Source organism: Lolium rigidum, chromosome 6 (assembly GCF_022539505.1).
Source record: "Lolium rigidum isolate FL_2022 chromosome 6, APGP_CSIRO_Lrig_0.1, whole genome shotgun sequence".
NCBI lineage: Eukaryota > Viridiplantae > Streptophyta > Magnoliopsida > Poales > Poaceae > Lolium > Lolium rigidum.
In genome coordinates this window covers 34,701,488-34,720,143 of record NC_061513.1, presented here as the reverse complement: position 1 = coordinate 34,720,143, position 18,656 = coordinate 34,701,488, and the positions used below count along the sequence as shown (strand labels likewise).

The following is an 18,656-nucleotide window of genomic DNA, read 5'->3' as shown; positions in this document are numbered from 1 at the left end:
AAGACTAATAGTACTTTTGAGGGTATTTGCTTTGTGAAGATTATTTTTACATAACGCACACACCCGATAAGCGACAGAGAGTTTTTCCTATTTTTATTTTTGACAAACAGCTCCAAAAATATATTTTTTTTGTCGAGAAAAGCGAAGAAGAGAGGTTTGCCGCTGAGGAAGCTAGGCCTGTTTTTTTTGTTGTTGAGAGAAGGCATATATTTCATAACCTAGGACAGTTTGGGGGCCCAAATCAGTGAGCCGAAGCCCACGTTAGCATCCGGGCTGGTAATTATGGGCCGTGAAGCTGGGCCAGGCCATTTCTGCTGACGTCTGCTCGATTTCTCCCAACACCACCTTCCCGGAGGAGAGAAGAGAAGAGAGAGAAGGAGAGAATGGCGTCGCGACTCCTGACCCGATCCAAAGCCCTAGCGCTCGCCGTCTCCCGCTCCGACGCGGCGCCGCTCGCCGGCGCCCGGGGCCTCCGCGCCCTCTCCACCCTCCCCCGCGATCCGGCCGCAGCCCCCGCCCCGTCGCCGCGGCAACCGGCGGTGAGGGGCTCACCGCTCGGCCTCTCCAAGGTCCATTCTCTCACCCACCTCGCGATATTTACTAGCTTATGTCGACTGGATTGTATGCTGATGTTGTGGTGATGGGGCTGTAACTTGTAAGCGCGATGCCCCCGCTCGCTCGTGCTCGATCTGATCGATTTGTGCGATCGCCTGGTTCCGCTTTGCGAGGGCTGTGTTTCTGTATTGCGTTAGGTGGTGCTGCTGTGCTTGTTTGTAGTATCATGGTTATTAGATTATTAGATTATTTGCATAGGACTCACCCCTGAAGGATGGAATTTTTTTTGTAGTTAGGAATTCTGGCTAGCTTGTAGCATCTGGTTCCTTGTATTCTGGGCTGGGCGGTGAGAGGAAACGAAGGAAATATTCTGTAGTCGGTAGTTCTGGCTACGCGGTTCCACCTCATCAAACTTATTGAGTTAGTTTGGTGGTGTAAAGTGAACTCGCCGCCACTTTGCATTCGCGCTGAGTCACCGCATCTCCAAAGTCATTGAGTTTGAGAACGAAAATCGAACAGAGCCGTGACTTGAGTTGACGAACAATCATCGAGATGTGCACATATGTGGCTGTGTGGCACAATAGTGAATATATATGATATTGAGTTAGGGATGTCGACAGCAAAGCTTAAAATATCATGTTTACTGCAAAAAAAAGGGGATATTTTTCATTTCAGCATGAGATAGTTGTTGTTTGTTGACTAGGGCAATGCTCAGTGCCCTCGCAGATATCATTGTGCTGATAATGACATGGTTCAATGACGGTGACGGTGATTCCTGATAATAATATATTATTGCTGATTATATGCCAATATGATACTCTTGAGTGGTGCCATCCGTTTGGTGCTTATTATATTTTCTATTGCTGATTACAAAGACTGAATTAGCCAGGATTACTAACCATGTATGTAGTCTTTCTGTTGTTTCTTATGCACTCTTTGCTGACAACATGAGATAGGACGTACTTGGTGTGAAATTCATTGATGTTGCTTTGCTCAAACTTCATATGCATTGGTCCATGGTAGTTCTTCCCTAGTGCATGGGTAACTGAAATACAAAGGAGGAACTACAGCTCGTCATCTTGTATGGAAAGCAAGGAACGTTGTAGTACAATTATACTTCTGCTTGGCTCAGAGAGGGTAGTAGTCTACATGCATGGTTTGTGTCTGATCTATTGTAGGTATCTATGCATCTTATTGATGAAGGACCAATCAATAGTGCATTTTGTTTGCTTCACTGGTTAGTGATCCCTCCTCCCTCGAATATAAGATGCTATTACAACCATCTTATATTATGAGACGGATGGAATAGGTGCTAGTTTGTGAGTCTGCTCTATCTAGTTTTTTTTTTTATTACATCCATGTTTCATCATAACATCAAGGTTTGTAGACTGCTGCTCTATCTAGTTTATGTACGTATGTTACTGATGAAAGACAGAAAGATCAAAATACCAATAGTGCATTAACTGGTCAGTGATCACTGATAAGTGATAAAACATCTTATATTAGGGAACAGATGAAGTATCTAGCAGGTGTTGGATTGTGAGTCTGCTGTATGTATCATACTGATGAAAGACCAAAATGCCAATAGTGCATTTGGTTTACTTGACTATTCAGTGATCACGGATATCTAGCAAACTTCATTTGTCAACACAATGTATATTTTTATGTACTTGCTGTTCATATGTATATGCATTTCTATCATCATATCTTGTCCTGTCCAATGGGTGAGTCTATTGTACATATCAGTAATTATTTACCTTTTGTGGTGTCATTTTTGTTCCCATGTGCAAACAGATTCTAGGATATGAGCAGGCATCTCGACTCAGTGGCACAAAAGTACTGCCTCGCTGGTTTTCTACTGGAGCCTCCAATGGATCTTCTGATCAGCAGGTGGTGGTGTGTTCCTGGTGCCAATTTCATAATACTTGTGTTCATTAGTTTTTTTTTTCACTTCCCACCATTCATTGCCAGAAGCTTGCAACTCAAAGTTTCTTATTTTTGTAGACCTCAAAGTCTGTTGCTGGGATGGTACAGTCTGATGCTGTGAAAGCACAGCAGGAGGGAGCCTCGGCGAAGGTGACAGCATTCAGCCCATCGGAAGCTACTATCGGCAAATACAGAATCAGTCCATTGACAGACGAAAGCAAGAGAGTAAGGAAGTCCGAGATTCGAACAAAAGTTTCATACTACATGATCCCCATTCTTCTTCTCGTGTCAAAGAACAGCGTCAGCACTTCTCTCCTGGTCGCGGCAGTATACCATCAGATCTACATGTTCAACAAGGAGATCTTTCTGGACTATGTCCACCACGACATCACCAGGAAGTGGGCTCTGATATACTTCAAGCTGCTCTTGCTAGTCATGGCCAAGGACACCATGGTGTACTTCGGCTTGTTCTAGGTCGGCATGGTAGTTTCTCTAGAAATGCATCAGCGCCCCATCTTTACACCGGAATAATCGTCAATGTGGACAAAATGAGCAGCTGCTAGTTCTTATGTTCTCCAATGTCAACTTGCTGCGTTTTTACCCCTCTTTTGGCTGTGGTTGATTAATGGCAAACAGGCCAAGCGATATGTTTCTTGAAGAAATGCTCAGCCCTTGCTAAATACCAGTTTCTGTGAGACAAGGTTGCTCTAGAGTTCTGTAATAATGGTAAATATTAACCTTTGGTGTTCTCTTTGTTATTGCCCTCCCGAATCATTCTAGTCATCATGTTTTCTTCCCAATACCGTGACGTTGCATTATCAAGTGCTTTCTCTGCAAAGGCATATATTCTTTTGCCTACTTCCCCCACATTTAAGTGCACATGTCAAGTGTCATTGGTTTACTAACTGAGGGAACTTATGATGATGAAAAAAAGTTTTGGTTTGGATTTTTTTTCGTTTGCTTAAAATATGAAATGTCTTTATTGAGCCTGCTTCATCAATCACATGTGCTCCGTATGCAAGGCTAAACCTCTGCACCCTCATGTAACTTGTAAGTTGAAAGTTGCTATGAAACAGATACAATTTCGTATCATCTTCTACCTTGGTAACCAAGAATGGTGCAGATGAGCTGCGTCCCCCAAATTGCGTTGGATTGAGCGTTTGAGGGACGCTTTTTCTTCGTGTTGCGTTTGGGGATGTCGGTGCCCAGCTTCCGCTCCCAAACGAGGCCCTAATTTTTTTTTGTTAGAGTATTCGGAAAAAACATAGCATACAAATAAATATGTTTGTTAAAATTATTTTCAAATTAAAATACAAAAAACAGTAAGAAACTAAACAAATATAATAAAAGTCGGGCTAGATTAAGGCGCTCCGCATTTTCTGGTAATCCCTATCCTCCACAGGGCTCAAAGAGATCATTTTGAAGTTGCTCGTGAACATTTCTGTCACGGATCTCTCCGTGCATGACGAGGAAATCAGTAAGGTCAACCTTCGTAAGAGGGTCCTGAAACTCGTAGGGACCAACATGTGTCCTGATCCGATTCTCGCGGTCATCCTCGATAATCATGTTGTGCATGATCACACAAAAGCCTGCATCACCTCCCACATTTGATCATGAGACCAGCTTAGAGCAGGGTACCGAACAATAACGAGCTTGAAGCATACCAAATGCCCGCTCGACATCCTTCCAGCAAGCCTCCTGTCGTGAAGCAAAGTGGCAATTCTTCCGACCTGATGGAGCCGGGATTATTTTGACAAAAGTCGTCTATTTTGGATATATAGCATTGGCTAGATAATAGTATTTGGTATATTGGTGGCCATTGATCTCATAGTTGCATGGTAGAGCATGACCTTTCACTAGTTTGCTGAACACGGAGACCGCTGCAACACGTTGATGTCATTTTGTGATCCCGCCATGCTAAAAAAGGAATACCGAATCCATAGGTTATAATCTGCCACAACTTTTTGAGCACCACACTGTAATATCTATGACACCCTTTGTATATACCTTGCCAAGCAAACGGGCAGTTCTTCCATGACCAGTGCATACAATCGATGCTTCCAAGCATTCCAGGGAATCCTCTCGCTGCATTTTGGGCCATGATCCTTACAGTCTCTTCTTCAGTTGGCCCTCTCAAGTAGTATTTTTCAAACTTTCCCACCACAACTCGGCAAAACTTGTACATGCACTAATGGCAGTAGACTCACTCATGTGATTGTAGTCGTCCTGTGCGTCGGCAGGTGCTCCGTATGCAATCATCCTCATGTCGGCTGTGCAGTTTTAAATCGACGAGAATTTGGCAATGCCAATAGCGTCGTGCTTTAGCTTGAAGTAGGGGACGAACTCACGAACGCCATTGAGGATATTCATGAACAAACCCTTGCTCATCCTATACCGGCGCCAAAAATTGTTGGCAGCTTCATCTTCGAAGTAATCGTTGTGCATCATGGTATGCCCCTCCATCCTCTGTTGGGGCTTCGAATTCTTTCTTCCTGCCTTTGAACTTCCGCGGTGCGGCCTCTTTCCTTTCTCCGCCTCGGCGTCAAGCATGTTTTTGAAGGGACGCGATAATCGACAAATGCTCCCGAATATCGTTATCGAAGGCTTGCTCTTCCTCCATCAATTGGACGATCATCTCGTCGTCGCTATCCATGTCTGAAGAAAAATAAATGATTAAAATTCATCCGCGGTAGAGGCAATGAACAACAACATGTCACGCCTACCAAATAAGGCGCCGAACACCTTATACGTGCGGAGGATGGGCGGATTTTTGCCGGCGCGTTCTAGGATGCGTTGGCGAAGTGGGGGCGGCGAAAAGGACGGTGAGGGAGCCAACAGTCACGACGGTGCCCGACTCAGGAGAGATTGGCCCTTGAGACGGCCGGCAAATCGAGGGGCGGCAGAGGGGTGGGAGGCGCAGGAGGGGAGGCACGACGAGAAATAAAAAGCGGGAACCAACCGTTCTGGTTTTGTTCACCGACAGGTGGGCGTCTGTCTCGCTTCTCGCTCTGTCCGGTGCACCCAGAACGTCCCATGTTGTGCGGGGACAGCCTCGGGACGCCGGACACCGTATTGGGCCGGCCGGCGTCGGGTGAAAGTAGGCTTTAGGATGCGCGGTTGGAGAACGCTTTGGATGAGGGCAGCCACCGCGGCGAGCGAGCGAGATGGCCACCCAGGGCGATGGCAGGAAGTGCAGTATGAAGTTCCCAAAGTGTCCAACGATGGTATCCTGAACCACACCCAGAGACGTTAACTTGGTGCATTGTTCAGACGAAAAAACCTCCATTTCATGTAGCCCCAGGAAATGAACTGATTCGTGTAACCAAGGACTAACATAGCTCTTATGCTCATTTGGAGTCATCAGTTCCAAGTGCCGGTTTGAAGTGTACTTTGCGGATGCGTGACTGCTGATCAGCCCTTTGTTAGTATCTATGTACTGGCCATCTCAACACCGTAGAAGACATGTAGATCCTCCAGGTCTCAATTGCATACGAGATGCTCGACAACCAGGGGCTGTTCATGGGCGTATCATGCACGGACAGGCACTAGTATTATCTATGGTTGCAAATGGGTTAGACCGGGTGAACCCACCTGTCCATCACGGTTCTTTTGCCTCCAAGATGCACGAACCTGCAACTTGCGATGGAGCAATGTCAGGCATGTCTGTTTTGCAGGGGGGCCAAAATCCTCCCAGGCTCTTATGATGAGGGATTCAGGCACAAACCATGTGGCCAATGGGCTGGCAGCTGCATGAGGAGACGAGCAGAGCAGATACGGCTAACGGCGGTGATCTCTGGACTGCTCACCTGTGCTGGCATGCTGTCTGGTCCTGAAATGCAACTCTCACCTTCTTCCCAGTTCTTCCTCAGGTGTTCTTAATGATATATGTATTTTTCCTGTCCCTTTCTGACTGGCTCCAGACAGAAGAGATTTGCTGCATTAATCGTATTTGTTTGGTACTTCTGAACCCCTGACAATTTTTTTGTTGTCCAGCAATATAATGTGATAAATACGGTTACAACCTGTAGGGCTCATTATCATTGTGATTTTCGGTTTAATTAGCAGTTCTCTCAGTCCTTTTCAACAAATTTCCCGGCCAACACCTACAATGTAGTAGAATTGTCTCACACAACAAAGAAGATATATATTACCTTATGTTCTAGAAACTCAATTCGGCTCCTGGGTGCGTATGATCCCTCTTCCATAAAATATATTTCCAAGTGTTAAAAAATTTAGACAAAATTTTCAGTCATTAGCAAGTACTAGTTATATAAGAAAAACTAGTTCCACTGGAAACGTTGGACATTCTCTAGGCTCGGTGCATCATGGCACTAGCCAAGGAAACCCAAAGTCCGAATTGATGAAAATAGCTAATACCATTCACTTACACACTTCACAACAAAACCTACTTTGAACAACAAAGAATCTGACAGATATTTTTGTATACTTCCTAAAAAGTACACCTGAAACATTTGGCAGTCTCTAGGTTCAGTGCATCATTCAAGAAGCTTAAGCTTCGAAGAATCTAACATATATTTTCAATCCTTCCTATAAAGTACACTGCAATTAAATTTTCTCCTGCAGGCTTTCACTCACTAGTCACTACTCACTACTCACTAGTTTGGATCATACTATGTAATTATAATATTTCAGCAACTCCCTCATCACCGCCGCAAACTATTGCAATGCTTAACGTGGATGACAGTATTATAGTAAACTATATGTACAAATGGATCTAGTATATCCCAGAATTCTGCATGATCCAGGCTGGAGCTTTGCCTGTTGCCATGAGTATATCTTTTCTAGTGACAGTCATTGGATCCTCATCTGCAGAAGGGCATGAATGAAGCATGTGCCTTTTTGTTTATTAAGTTTGTTCTCTTTGGTTTTTGTGCAGTAACTTGGGCACCCTGAATATGTCTCTACTGATATGTGCTACCTGGAGAACCGTCGAAACAGTGTATCTTGAGATCATTTCCATGAGCAGTCCAGGTTCACTGAAGTTGCCCCATTCATGTAGGTATACAATAATTTAGTGGTGATATTATATGATAATAGAGGCTAACAGGATTTAGCTTGTTGGGGAAGTCAGAATTGACTTTGGTGGATGAACATGAATTTCTGCACCCATACATGTCTAGAAAACTCAGACTAGGTCACTTTGACTTTGAGCTAACAGTGCTAGATTTAACACACAGTTTGACTAAACTGTTTTCGTCAGGCAGTGCGAGTACTGATTACTGAAACTGTCTGTGTAAAGCAATTCAGGAAACAAATCAATATGATTCAGGAACCACATCATGTTCAAACTGCATTTTCAGGCTTAAATAAAAAACCTTAATTTACAGCAGATAGATAATGTGTACCCAGATGGCTTTGCAATCTTTCTATCTGTAGTGTGTGGGTATGCATGGGCAAGCAAATCTGATAAAGAAATACCGGATTAAGATTTGGATCTCGGAGAGTATCTAACTGGACCCGTTTGCTGCCTACTACAGCTCTCTTTGCTCAAGAGTTTTAAGCAACTTGCATGCTGCTAGGCTGCAAAGAGTATTGCTGTCCTAATCATTTAGATTCTTCCATCAGGTAATTACAGCACATCACTCTACTACTCCGAGAACGAAATGCTAACCAGAGAAGCTGAAAGTAGAGGGAAAAAACTCATCCAATGCAGAGTCTCAGAAAAAAATCAGTCAACTGTGACCTATCAAGATTAATATGAATTGATCCCCTGCAAAATAAGAAATAAATTAATACTAGTAATATGAATTGTTGGGAGTCTATAAGTAATCATGGTGATGCTAGTACTACTATTGATCATCAAGTCTGAAGCCTCCAACTTAGTACTCCCCAAGATCCCTTTAAATTAACTCAGATTTTGTAGTATACCAAATAACTGAATAAGGGATGCAAAAGCTCTTGAATTGAAATTCTGTCATCATCTTGGGCATGTTTTCCATCCAGTCACAGGCACCTCATCATTCATCATGAATTGAAATTTTCACCGGAGAAGCTGAAAGTAGGGGGAAAAAACTCATCCAATGCAGAGTCTCGGAAAAAAATCACTGAAGTGTGACGTAGCAAGATTAATATGAATTGACCCCCCTGCAAAATAAGTAAACAAATAAATTCTAGTAATATGAATTGTTGAGAGTCATCAGAACTCTGAAGCCTCCAACCTACCAAACAAAAAGGGATGTAAAATCCCTTGAATTGAAATTCTGTCCTCATCTTGGGCATGTTTTCCGTCCAGTCACAGCCACCTCATCATGCCTCCTCAGTGTTTGATACACCACGAGACAGCTTTACGAGCACCATTATTCTGCTAATAGACCAGCCGCGCCACCTCGTTTTCCTCAAGGTCGAGGTTGTCATGACTCATGTGATGATTCTATCAGATTTTTCCTTTTCTAAAGCAAGTATCTTGGCAACCAACCGAATATATATGCTGGCTGTTCACGAGATCGACTACCCAATTTGCATTAGTTTATGAATGAATGTATAGATGAAATGTTCAGAAGCAGCAACTTGGCACTATCTTTTCCAGCACATGTAATTGACAGTCTGCATGCGTCCCAAATCCTCGCGAAACAAAAAGATGTGCACCAAACAAGGCAGCCCTGGAGCTCTGAAAGGCCAGTGCTTGCGCCGCCGCAGGCCATGCTACTCCGGCCGGCCGCCACGGTAGATGCCAAGCTTGGGACACGGCCGGGTCAAAGCAGCCTGTGGTCCCCACCCCTGGTTCATGTTGACAGCCAATGGCATTGGCAGCCCAGGACGGCTAGCTGGCTGGGCCGCGCACGAACGACCGGGTCCCTCCCAGGCTGCCAGAACCAGAACTCACCCGGTGATCGAAGACGACGACGCGTTCGTTTCACCGCCCTGGCAGCCGCAGTGAAACTGTTGCCACTTGCTTTGCGCGGCGCGGCAATGGCCACCCTGCGACCCTGCGTCCAGTTGCCATGTGGGGGCTGGCTGTCTGCGCACACTTGCGCCTCGCGGCGCATTCATTTCATAATCGCCCACCACCCGCGTCGTCTTCTTGCCTGGCTCTGCTCTGCTCCTCCTCTGATTGCGTACCAGCTAGCTAGTCGAGGTCGAGCTGCATCGGTCGTGCTCTCCTCTTTAAAAGTGCCTGCGGGCTGCGGCGACTGATCGCGTCGGCCGGCCTCGGACTGCTAGCTAGCTTCATTGATGAATGCCGAAGCTATAGCGGTTCTTTCTCGGTCGTCCGTCTTCGCAGCTCCGATGCCCCGGTCGCCCGGATCATGGCATTGCCAACCGCGGTCGTAGCCTCCGTTGCCGCGGCCGTCTCCACGCTCTTGCTATTGGCCGCCGCCGTCATGGCCGTCCTCTGCTGGCGCCGGCTCCGTGCGCGCCGTAGCCGGACGTCCGACACCGGCTCCTCCGAGACTCCTCCCACGCTGGCGGAGTGGGGCAGGTGCGGCCGGACGTCGTCGGCGCCGGACTACCAGGGCGCCAGGCGGTTCTCGCTGGAGGAGATGTCGCACGCCACCAAGAACTTCAGCGACGCCAACCTCGTCAGCGCCGCCGGCAGCTTCGGGAAGGTGTACATGGGCCTGCTGCTCGACGGCACCGTCGTCGCCATCAAGCGCCGCCAAGCACCGCCGCGCCAGGACTTCGTCGACGAGGTAATTAACGGCCGTGCCGTAGAACCGCGCGCCTCCACTGCTCTGAATCTGCCCGCTCACGATCCAAGTGCATTGCGTCAGTTCTCATTCAGCCTGAGTAATTCAGGGTTGTAGTTGACTGGATTATTCAACTTCTGCATGCAATGCTGCAGGGCAGAAAACAATCGGAGATCTGGCACCGGAACGTCGTCACGCTCATCGGCTACTGCCAGGAAGGGGGTCTGCAGATGCTGGTCTTCGAGTACCTGCCCAATGGCAGCGTCTGCGGCCACCTGTATGGTAATGTGCACCGCTTCATGCTTGTCAGATTTCACTCACAATTCTCGATTGTGTGGGGAACACTGACGTGTTGAAAGATGCTAATGTCGATATCAATTTACCAGATAGCGGCAAAGAGTCGATGACAAGGCTGGAGTTCAAGCAGAGGCTCTCCATCGCCATTGGAGCAGCTAAAGGTGACAACTGAAAGCTTACACATCGTGTATGTTGACTGTTGTGTTTCTTTCTCATGGTGAGTAAGTATGTGAAACATAGAGTGTCTGAACTGCAGGTCTGGACCATTTGCACAGTATGACGCCTCCATTGATCCACAAGGGCTTCAAGACGAGCAACGTCTTGGTCGACGAGAACTTCATCGCCAAGGTGTCCGACGCCGGGGTCGACAGGCTGCTCAGAGGGCTCGAAGACGCTGATAAAGCGAACGGGCTTCATACTAGTGTCTACCAAGATCCAGAGTAAGTGTCTGAACATTGTTGCCGGTTTTTACCTGCATTTATTCCTTGCAGTTTCACCATATAAGTAGGACCTGCAAAAAAAAAATTTGGTGTGTGCTGCTTCATGTAGTCACGACTTTTTCCTAACCGTTATATATGTGTTTGTTTTCAGGGTACATTCCTTGGCACAACTCTCCGCAAGCAACGACGTGTACAGTTTTGGGGTTTTTCTGTTGGAGCTGATCACCGGCAGGCAAGCAGCGGGTTTGGTCGGCCCAGAATCAACGCTCCCCCATTGGGTAATATGCTAATATATGTATATTCATTGTGTTTTTTTTCAAACGAAGAATATTCTTTGAAATTTGAATGTGCTTTCATGAAAAGACTGAATTTTATTGATGACATAACAGTCCCTTGTGACTTTGTTGATTAGATGGAGGTACATTTCACTTCTGGCGAGCTGGTCGACCCGAGGCTAGGCGGCAGCTTCACATCCGAGGGCATGAAGGAGCTAGTCGCCCTGACCTTCCAGTGCCTGAGCCCATCGGTGGCGAGAAGGCGGCCCAAGATGCGGCTGGTCGCAGAGGAGCTTGACAGGATCCTAGAAAAGGAGATGACCCTGACGACTGTCATGGGTGACGGCACCGCCATCATTACCCTCGGAAGTCAGTTGTTCACGTCGTGATCCGTGAATTTACATGTAAAAACAGTTGGTTGTGTACATCCTCTAGACGAAGAAGTCGGGAGATAGACATTGTTTCAATTTTTTCAGAAAGGCAATGTGCAAAGCACTTGCTTCCTTTCAAAATCTAAGCTGCCTGGTGAGATTTTCTTAATTCTTATGTCTAACAATTTGAGCCGTCTGAGGTATCTGAGTTGACATTTGCGCGACATGGACAAACAAGAAAATCTAAATCGATTCCTACGAGATAGACATTCTTTCATTTTTCAGAAAAGAAGTGTGCGAAGTACTACGCCTTTTCAAAATCTAAGCCGCCTGGTGAGAGTTTCTTAATTGTGTCTAACACTTTGAGCCGTCTGAGGTCTCCGAGTTGAGATTTGTGTAATGATGGCTCGACATGGACACACAAGAAAATCTGAATCGACGTCTATGATGTAGACATATTGCAACATATATATTCTGACAGTTGACATCGATCAACACTCCAGACCTGGAAACCTCCCTTTGGGAGTTTTGGTGGCTGCAACGAGGTACATGATCATATTTCGGCGGCACATCGGGCACGTAGACCTCCTGCTGAACCAGGGCACAAGACACCCATTGTGGAAAACATGCGAGCAAGGCAACATCACGGTGTCGGAGGAGCCGTCCGTGAAGGCCGCCAAATCTTCCATACAAACGCAGCACTCCCTGGTGGCCAGGTCGGGGTCGGCTTCTCGTGCCGCCATGAACCGGCAGTAAGCCGCCGTGACTTCCTTGCACGCGAGCAGCAGCGCCTTGGGCTCGCTGTACACGGCCCTCACCCGGACGGTCACACACACGTCGACGTTGCTGTAGCGCGAGCGCGGGGCGACGCCGTCCAGGACGGACCCGAGCGTTTGCATTACAAGAATGATGGAAGCTAGATCGTGGGGCAAGAAGCCGCCGTCCCAGTTATCGGCGGCGAGGTCGAAATCGCCGACGACCGGCGTCCGCGCGAGCATCTGGTGGACGATGTCGCGGCAGGAGGGGAGGCTGCCGAAGAAGGCCTCTGGGTCGTAGAGGTAGAACACCTGGTCGAACCCCATGGGCGGGTCCTCCTGCACCAACCTCGCCCTCTCTGGACCTCCCACCGCGCGCACGAGGTAGGTGACGACCACCTCGCCGTGCAGGCGCACGGAGCAGGGGCGGCCTGTGGTGACCGGGTCGGTTTCTTCCTGCTTGAGCATCGTTCCTCCCGCGCTGAGCCGGCACTCCGTCGCCGCCGCGGCCAGCGGCGGCATGCTCCTCAACGGCGGATGCACCGTCGATCGGTCGGGTTCTGCGATCTGAAAGAGAAGAGTAGAACGCAAAAAAAGAACAAAGAACAGGCGTGGATCCTCGAAAAATCTGATGACCACGATATTAACCCGGAGACCACGTACACACAGTTTGCGTAAAAATGGCGCAGGGCTTCCCTTAGCGGGGGATTCCTATTTTCACGCTGGTAGCGTTTGGTCTGATAGCCCGGCCCAGGTAAAGTTTTGTTTCCTTTTCCTTTTTCTATTTCTTTTTCTTTTTCTTTCCTGCTTTTCTTTTTCGTTTTTGTTTTCTTTCAATGTTTTCTAGAGTACTACTTTTTTTTATTCACATGTTCATTTCTTCTTTTCCTTTTCTTTTCAAAACAATAGAAATTATCATTATGCATAATACATGAACTTCTTTGAATCATGTGAATAGAAATTATCGTACGGCGTGAACATTTTTCCAATCACCTGAATTTTTTTAAATATCGCAAACAAAAAATTTAAACTACATGAACAAGTTTCAAACTCGTGAGTAACTATTTCGTACTGTAGACCCCTTTTTCACTCATATTAATGTTTTTTGAACATCGTGAACACCTTTTTAAAGTATTACCAATATTTTGTAAACTTTGTCGTAATTTCAAAGAAATAGAAAATAGAAATAAAAACTACAAAGAAACACAATAAAGATGAAAAATTAAAGGACAAAAAAACCTTTTCAATTGGGTTGTGAACTGTGGTAGAAAAGGCCCATTGAAGGAACTCTTTAGGTGTTGCATATGTTTTGGATGCAGTGAGCAGCGAAGGCTATACAAGAGGCCAAAGTAGCCGCTTGTCCGGATCAGGTTGAACTCCTGAACGATTCACCATCTGGCCTATAGCGTATGTGTCCTCGTAACTCAAGAACGTTAGAAGCATACAATGCAAATTGATTTCTATCTGGTCCTCGAGACTTTCGTTCTCTCTCGAAGACACCTTGAGAGTCGTCTCTTCCGTCCCATGCCTGGCCCAAACCCATATCTTCTCTAAGGCTATTGCTCCGGTGTCCCCCCCTTCTAAACTTTGTTCTATTTAGACGGCTAGGATCTGCTGATACCCCTTCGTGTGTTGACTTAATATGTGTGTTTGGTTCATGGGCAAACATGTACGGGATGGGATGGGATAAAATATATTTAATTAACGATTAATAGAAAAATATAAATATGCCATTAACACACCGGTTAATATGTAATTAACGGGTCCTTTCCCTTTGTGGTGGAGGTCGGACCTAGCGGGTGGCCGCCTACCCGTGCCTAGCAAGGTCACTACCCGCACATATTTAGCGAGGCCGTTTCTTTGACTGGGTGTGGCGCAGACGTAGCAAGCTCATTGCTCGCCACGCCATGGAGGCCGCCGCCGCCGAGCTAGGGAGCCACGTTGAAAATCAAGCCCGCCGCTTACCGCGCCCTGGAGGCCGCGGATGTCGAGCTGGGGAGCCACGCGGAAAAGCAAGCCCACCGCTCGCCATGACATGGTGGCCGCCGCTGAGCTGGGGAGCACACATATGACGGTGACAGGTGTCGGAGTCGCGTCGACGGCCATGGATTCTCAGGCAGCTAGTGAGATTAGTCATGAAATTCACAGATCATATGGTCCAGCCTTTCTCAGAAATATTCGGCTTTTGGGATGGGATCATCCATATTTTCTGGTCACAAACCAAACGCACGTTTACCACCTGAACATCGTTCGCCAGGGGGGGGACACCGGAGCACAGCCCCTTCTCTAATGGCATAGTGAGCATCCATGTATATAGTAGATCTTGGAGTAGTTTCGCCTAGATAACACATGTTGGCCTTATGCGGGTGTAAGTGTATTTCCCTCGCAAAGTCGATTTTTTGCGTTTGTTAACAAAGCAACGGTGTTTAACCGTGTGATTAAGTATTTTAGGTTATATCTATGAAAAGCACAATACGTTGATGAATCCCTCAAAAATTGAAAAGAGCAAGGCAACTAGTTTTTTGTGTGTGGGAGGGGGCTTGTATACCCCTTCTTCCGCAAGGAAGGCAGCGGATTTCGCTCTCTCTCCTCCATTATTTTTAAAATCAAAGCTTATACATATTTCTCCCTAGCCACTCAATCTTATTACCCTATTGATATTTGAGAGAGAAAACCTAGATCTACACTTGCACAGAAGGGATTTGATTTTCCCACCAATTCCATTGAGGTGGGTTCATCAAACCCTAGACGAAAGAAGTTGGGAGAATCTTGTATTGATGTTATGAAAGCTTCATGGTTATACTTGGATCCTCTAATTGACTTATGGAGATTACCCCAACCTTGTTGTGAAGGTTTCGACCGCCGCCTACATGGCCAGCACATAGTGGAGAGTGAACTATTCTTTGTGGTTTGTTCATCAGAGAATATTGTGATGCCTTTGTGGCATTGGTGGCCTTTTTGGCGCACACCATTCCTTCCCCTTAAAAGAAATGAACTACATGATTCATCATCGTTTCTCCCAATTTGGGTTTCTTCTACCTTTACTACTTGTTTCATTGTTTTCTTGCTTGTACCTTGACATATAGGATTTTCCACGTAGTTGCATATCAAGAAAATATATATTCTTGTTAAGCCTAATTTACAAAAAGAATAAAAATTGGTAAGCGTCTATTCACCCCCTCTCTAGTCACTCATACGATCCTTTCAACCGATGTATGGATGTCTGCTGCAGTGTCCGTGCAACACGAGGTGGTCATCGAGGAGGTCCTCCAGTGTATCTCCATGCTAGATGTGACCACAAGATGGCAGATCTGGTATTATACCTCTAAATAAAAGCAATGGTTCGCTCGGGCTTGGCATCTTCATCATGTTCCTCCTTCCTACTTGCGGTAGTGGTGGATGTTGGAGAGTAGGAAGTAAAACACATCGCTGCAGTCCACATCGTCTCGTTTGGTCTCACGAAAATTAGGACGCCCCTTCATCGAAGGGAAAACAGGCACTCTCTCTAGTTCTAAATGTGTGTCTCTGGTTCAATGAATCTAGACATATTTTGGCCTACATTTTGCATAAATCCGCAAAAAAATATTTAGGACCGGAGAGAGTATGTAAAGAGCGTGCGCACCTGGGGCGTGGCACTTGAGCATGGCTGCACCGAGGTGGTAGTGGGCCCCTATGGCCCTATTGCCCATGGTTATCTTTTGTGGGTAGATTTGCTTCTGTATTCTCATGAAATTCCCTCTCGGATATAATTTTATCAACCTTGCGTTGCTTTTCTAGGTAGAATCTCATTTCATCTTTTCAATGAAACAATTGTAAACACATTACACGAACTCAAGGCCACTCTTCCTTTAGGCTTTCTTTCCGCACTGTTATGCATACCCAAGTAATAGGGAAAATTGGATTCAATTGTCCATTGTTCCTATCTAAAATAAGACTGACTATGGATTCAAGCAATCGCACATGGTTTCGTAAAATCTATACGAATTTTCAAGTCTAAGTCCAGCACTAGATAAATGTTGCATAAATAGATAAATCTGATAATAAGATATAATTGTTTACCACCAAATTGCTCGATATAAAATGCATGGAGTGCGCTCCATGGCGCATAGTTCGCTGTGGTAAGCTTCTCTAAGATCAATTGCACAAGGCCCATTGCCGCTGGATAGATAGCTTAAGATGTGTTTAGGAAGATATCTTACATCTGGTACAATGTAAGACTTCCGTACATGAATTTGGTGCAATACCCTTTCTAGTGGCTCCCGTATATGATTATATATTGTTACCGGTTGATTTGCCACGGTTCTACCAGACTTCTCGATCGCTCCATGTAAATGGTCTTCTCAGCCAAAAAAATCTTGGCCGGGTTTGAATTTGGGGGCTGAGCTGAGACGCTCTGTGAGAAAATATTGGTTGCCCTGTGTTTATAAGCTTACCGGACGGTAACTGCGAATATCCAAATATTTTTGAATTCTGAATTCAAATTGCGAATATTCATATATTTTGTATTCTGAATTCAATTTTTTTTGCAAAATCTCGCATGTATTTCTCCGTTTTGCATGAAAAGAATTAAACCGGTAGCCAAAAGCTTGTACAGGATAGGAACAGCCCCTACGGTGGCGTGCAAATTTCCCGAGATTCAAGTGATTCGGTTCTTCATCTGGCTATCCAACACAATCCTAGAGCATCTTCAGCCACGTTCCCCAAAGCGGCCTCCAAAGTTGGGGTGCGTCGGACAAAATTTCGTTTCCAGCCACGCGCCCTAAAGCATCCTTCCGTCCGACGTGGCCCAATACGGTATCCGGTGTCCCGAGTCCATCCCCGGTTCACACGGGACGCTCTAAGAACGCCGGACACAAAGAAAATCGGGGCGAGGAGACGCGGGCCCGATGCGTCAGTGGCACATTCAAGTTTAACATAACTGTCGCCTACCTCGCGACGGAAGTTATTGGCGTGTAACGATGGTGCAGTTTCCGCAGAGACACAACGAAGCGTCTCGTCGCGCGTAGCTCTCCGTGCAGTCGTTAATGAGCGCCACCGTTCCCCCGCCTCCCTCCGGCCTATAAAAACGGGCACTCTCGCATCGTCCCTCACACAAAAACCCTAGCGCCTCTCTCCCCAGCCCTAGCCGCCACTATCTCAAGATTCGACGCCATGGCTGGTAGAGGCAGAGGCCGAGGATGAGGTCGTGGCTGTGGTCGTGGCCGCGGCAGAGCTACACGGTCGCTGTCGTCTGCGACGTCGTCATCTTCATCGTCATACCTACAGGAAGAGCACCAAGTGATATTCGAGTTCGTCGTCGTCCTCAATGCCAACCCACTCGGCATCCAGAGGCTGCCAGACAAATTTGCCAAACTCATCGCCGGCAACGAGCCGGCCGCGCTGCATCTGCGGGAGGCTGGCTGCGACTGTTGCCGGTGGGCGGTGTACGTGCTCTTCAACGGGTGCGGCAAGATGTACCTCCACACCGGCTGGAAGATGTTCGCGCGCTACCATGACCTCCAAGCCGGCCGCATGCTCATATTCTCCTACCTAGGCGACGCGGATATGAGCGTCAAGGTGTTCGACGACACGTCCTGCCGCCGACACTACCACGGCGACGATGATGAGGAGGACGATTGAACACACCGAGCGTTCTTTCTTCGCAGGGAAAATAGGCACGGATGTTTCTGGATGTTCTTCCTCGAAAGTACCAACATAGCTATCATTACCAGCTGAATTTTCTAGTTTGGGTGACTGAGAGTGTTCTTTCTTAGCAACGAACACACGAAACCTGCGATGCCAACACTAGTTAGGTTTCCTAATTTTGCAATGTTCTAACTATGTATTAGTTTGTGGAAACCATATTCCAAACTATGTCTTAGTTTGTGTAAAACCATATTCCCAATTATGTATTCGTTTGTAGAATGTTCCTTCTCTCTATTGAAATGAAAATGAAAAAAATATTTTAATGTTAAAAAAAGTTTGAGAACGGCGTTTAGGGGACGTGGCTAGGGAGCGACGTCCCACAAACGCGGCACGAAGGAAATACATCGCCAAACGCTCAATCCGGTTTAGCTTTGGGGGATGCGACTGGAGATGCTCTTATCTCCTGTAGCTTCGGGCAGAATATGACTCACGCTAGCAATAATCAACAATTCAACATACTCCCTGGATATTCTCTAGCTCCACTCCTTTTCTTTTCTTGTCAATTTCAAAGAAGAAATCGTTCGAGGAAATTATGTTGTCACTGGAGCCTCCAGAAATGGCAACCTTCCTTTGGGGTAACTGCAAATATTCAAATATTTTTGAATTCTGAATTCAAATTGCAAATATTTTTGAATTCTGAATTCAAATTTTGTTTGCAAGATCTTGCCGGTATTTTTCCGGTTTGCGTGAAAAGAAAAACGTA

General features: G+C 46.4%; 2 protein-coding genes across 3 annotated transcripts; both read left to right on the top strand.

Annotated features, from left to right (window-relative positions):
* The first annotated feature begins 370 nt into the window (after positions 1 to 370).
* Positions 371 to 3,237, top strand: LOC124660736 (succinate dehydrogenase subunit 4, mitochondrial-like). 2 transcript variants are annotated; one of them, XM_047198552.1, is made up of 3 exons: positions 371 to 569; positions 2,350 to 2,445; positions 2,560 to 3,237. In XM_047198552.1, exons 1-3 carry the CDS (start codon positions 384 to 386, stop codon positions 2,953 to 2,955), a joined length of 678 nt encoding a protein of 225 aa, XP_047054508.1. In that variant the 5' UTR covers positions 371 to 383; the 3' UTR covers positions 2,956 to 3,237. The 2 variants fall into 2 exon arrangements, with proteins under 2 accessions (XP_047054508.1, XP_047054507.1); XM_047198551.1 differs by having other exon boundaries at positions 2,350 to 2,451.
* A 6,512-nt stretch (positions 3,238 to 9,749) lies between these two features.
* Positions 9,750 to 11,531, top strand: LOC124658989 (leucine-rich repeat receptor protein kinase HPCA1-like). Its single transcript, XM_047196964.1, has 6 exons — positions 9,750 to 10,133; positions 10,286 to 10,412; positions 10,517 to 10,588; positions 10,684 to 10,867; positions 11,019 to 11,145; positions 11,280 to 11,531. The coding sequence occupies exons 1-6, from the start codon at positions 9,750 to 9,752 to the stop codon at positions 11,529 to 11,531; spliced, it is 1,146 nt and encodes a 381-aa protein (XP_047052920.1).
* Positions 11,532 to 18,656: the final 7,125 nt, after the last annotated feature.

Coding starts and splice junctions, on each gene's coding strand:
- LOC124660736 (XM_047198551.1), top strand. CDS start 384: ATGGCGTCGCGACTCCTGACCCGATCCAAAGCCCTAGCGCTCGCCGTC. Junction 570..2,349: donor CACCGCTCGGCCTCTCCAAG/GTCCATTCTCTC, acceptor ATGTGCAAACAG/ATTCTAGGATATGAGCAGGC. Junction 2,452..2,559: donor CTTCTGATCAGCAGGTGGTG/GTGTGTTCCTGG, acceptor TTATTTTTGTAG/ACCTCAAAGTCTGTTGCTGG.
- LOC124658989 (XM_047196964.1), top strand. CDS start 9,750: ATGGCATTGCCAACCGCGGTCGTAGCCTCCGTTGCCGCGGCCGTCTCC. Junction 10,134..10,285: donor GCCAGGACTTCGTCGACGAG/GTAATTAACGGC, acceptor GCAATGCTGCAG/GGCAGAAAACAATCGGAGAT. Junction 11,146..11,279: donor AATCAACGCTCCCCCATTGG/GTAATATGCTAA, acceptor TTTGTTGATTAG/ATGGAGGTACATTTCACTTC.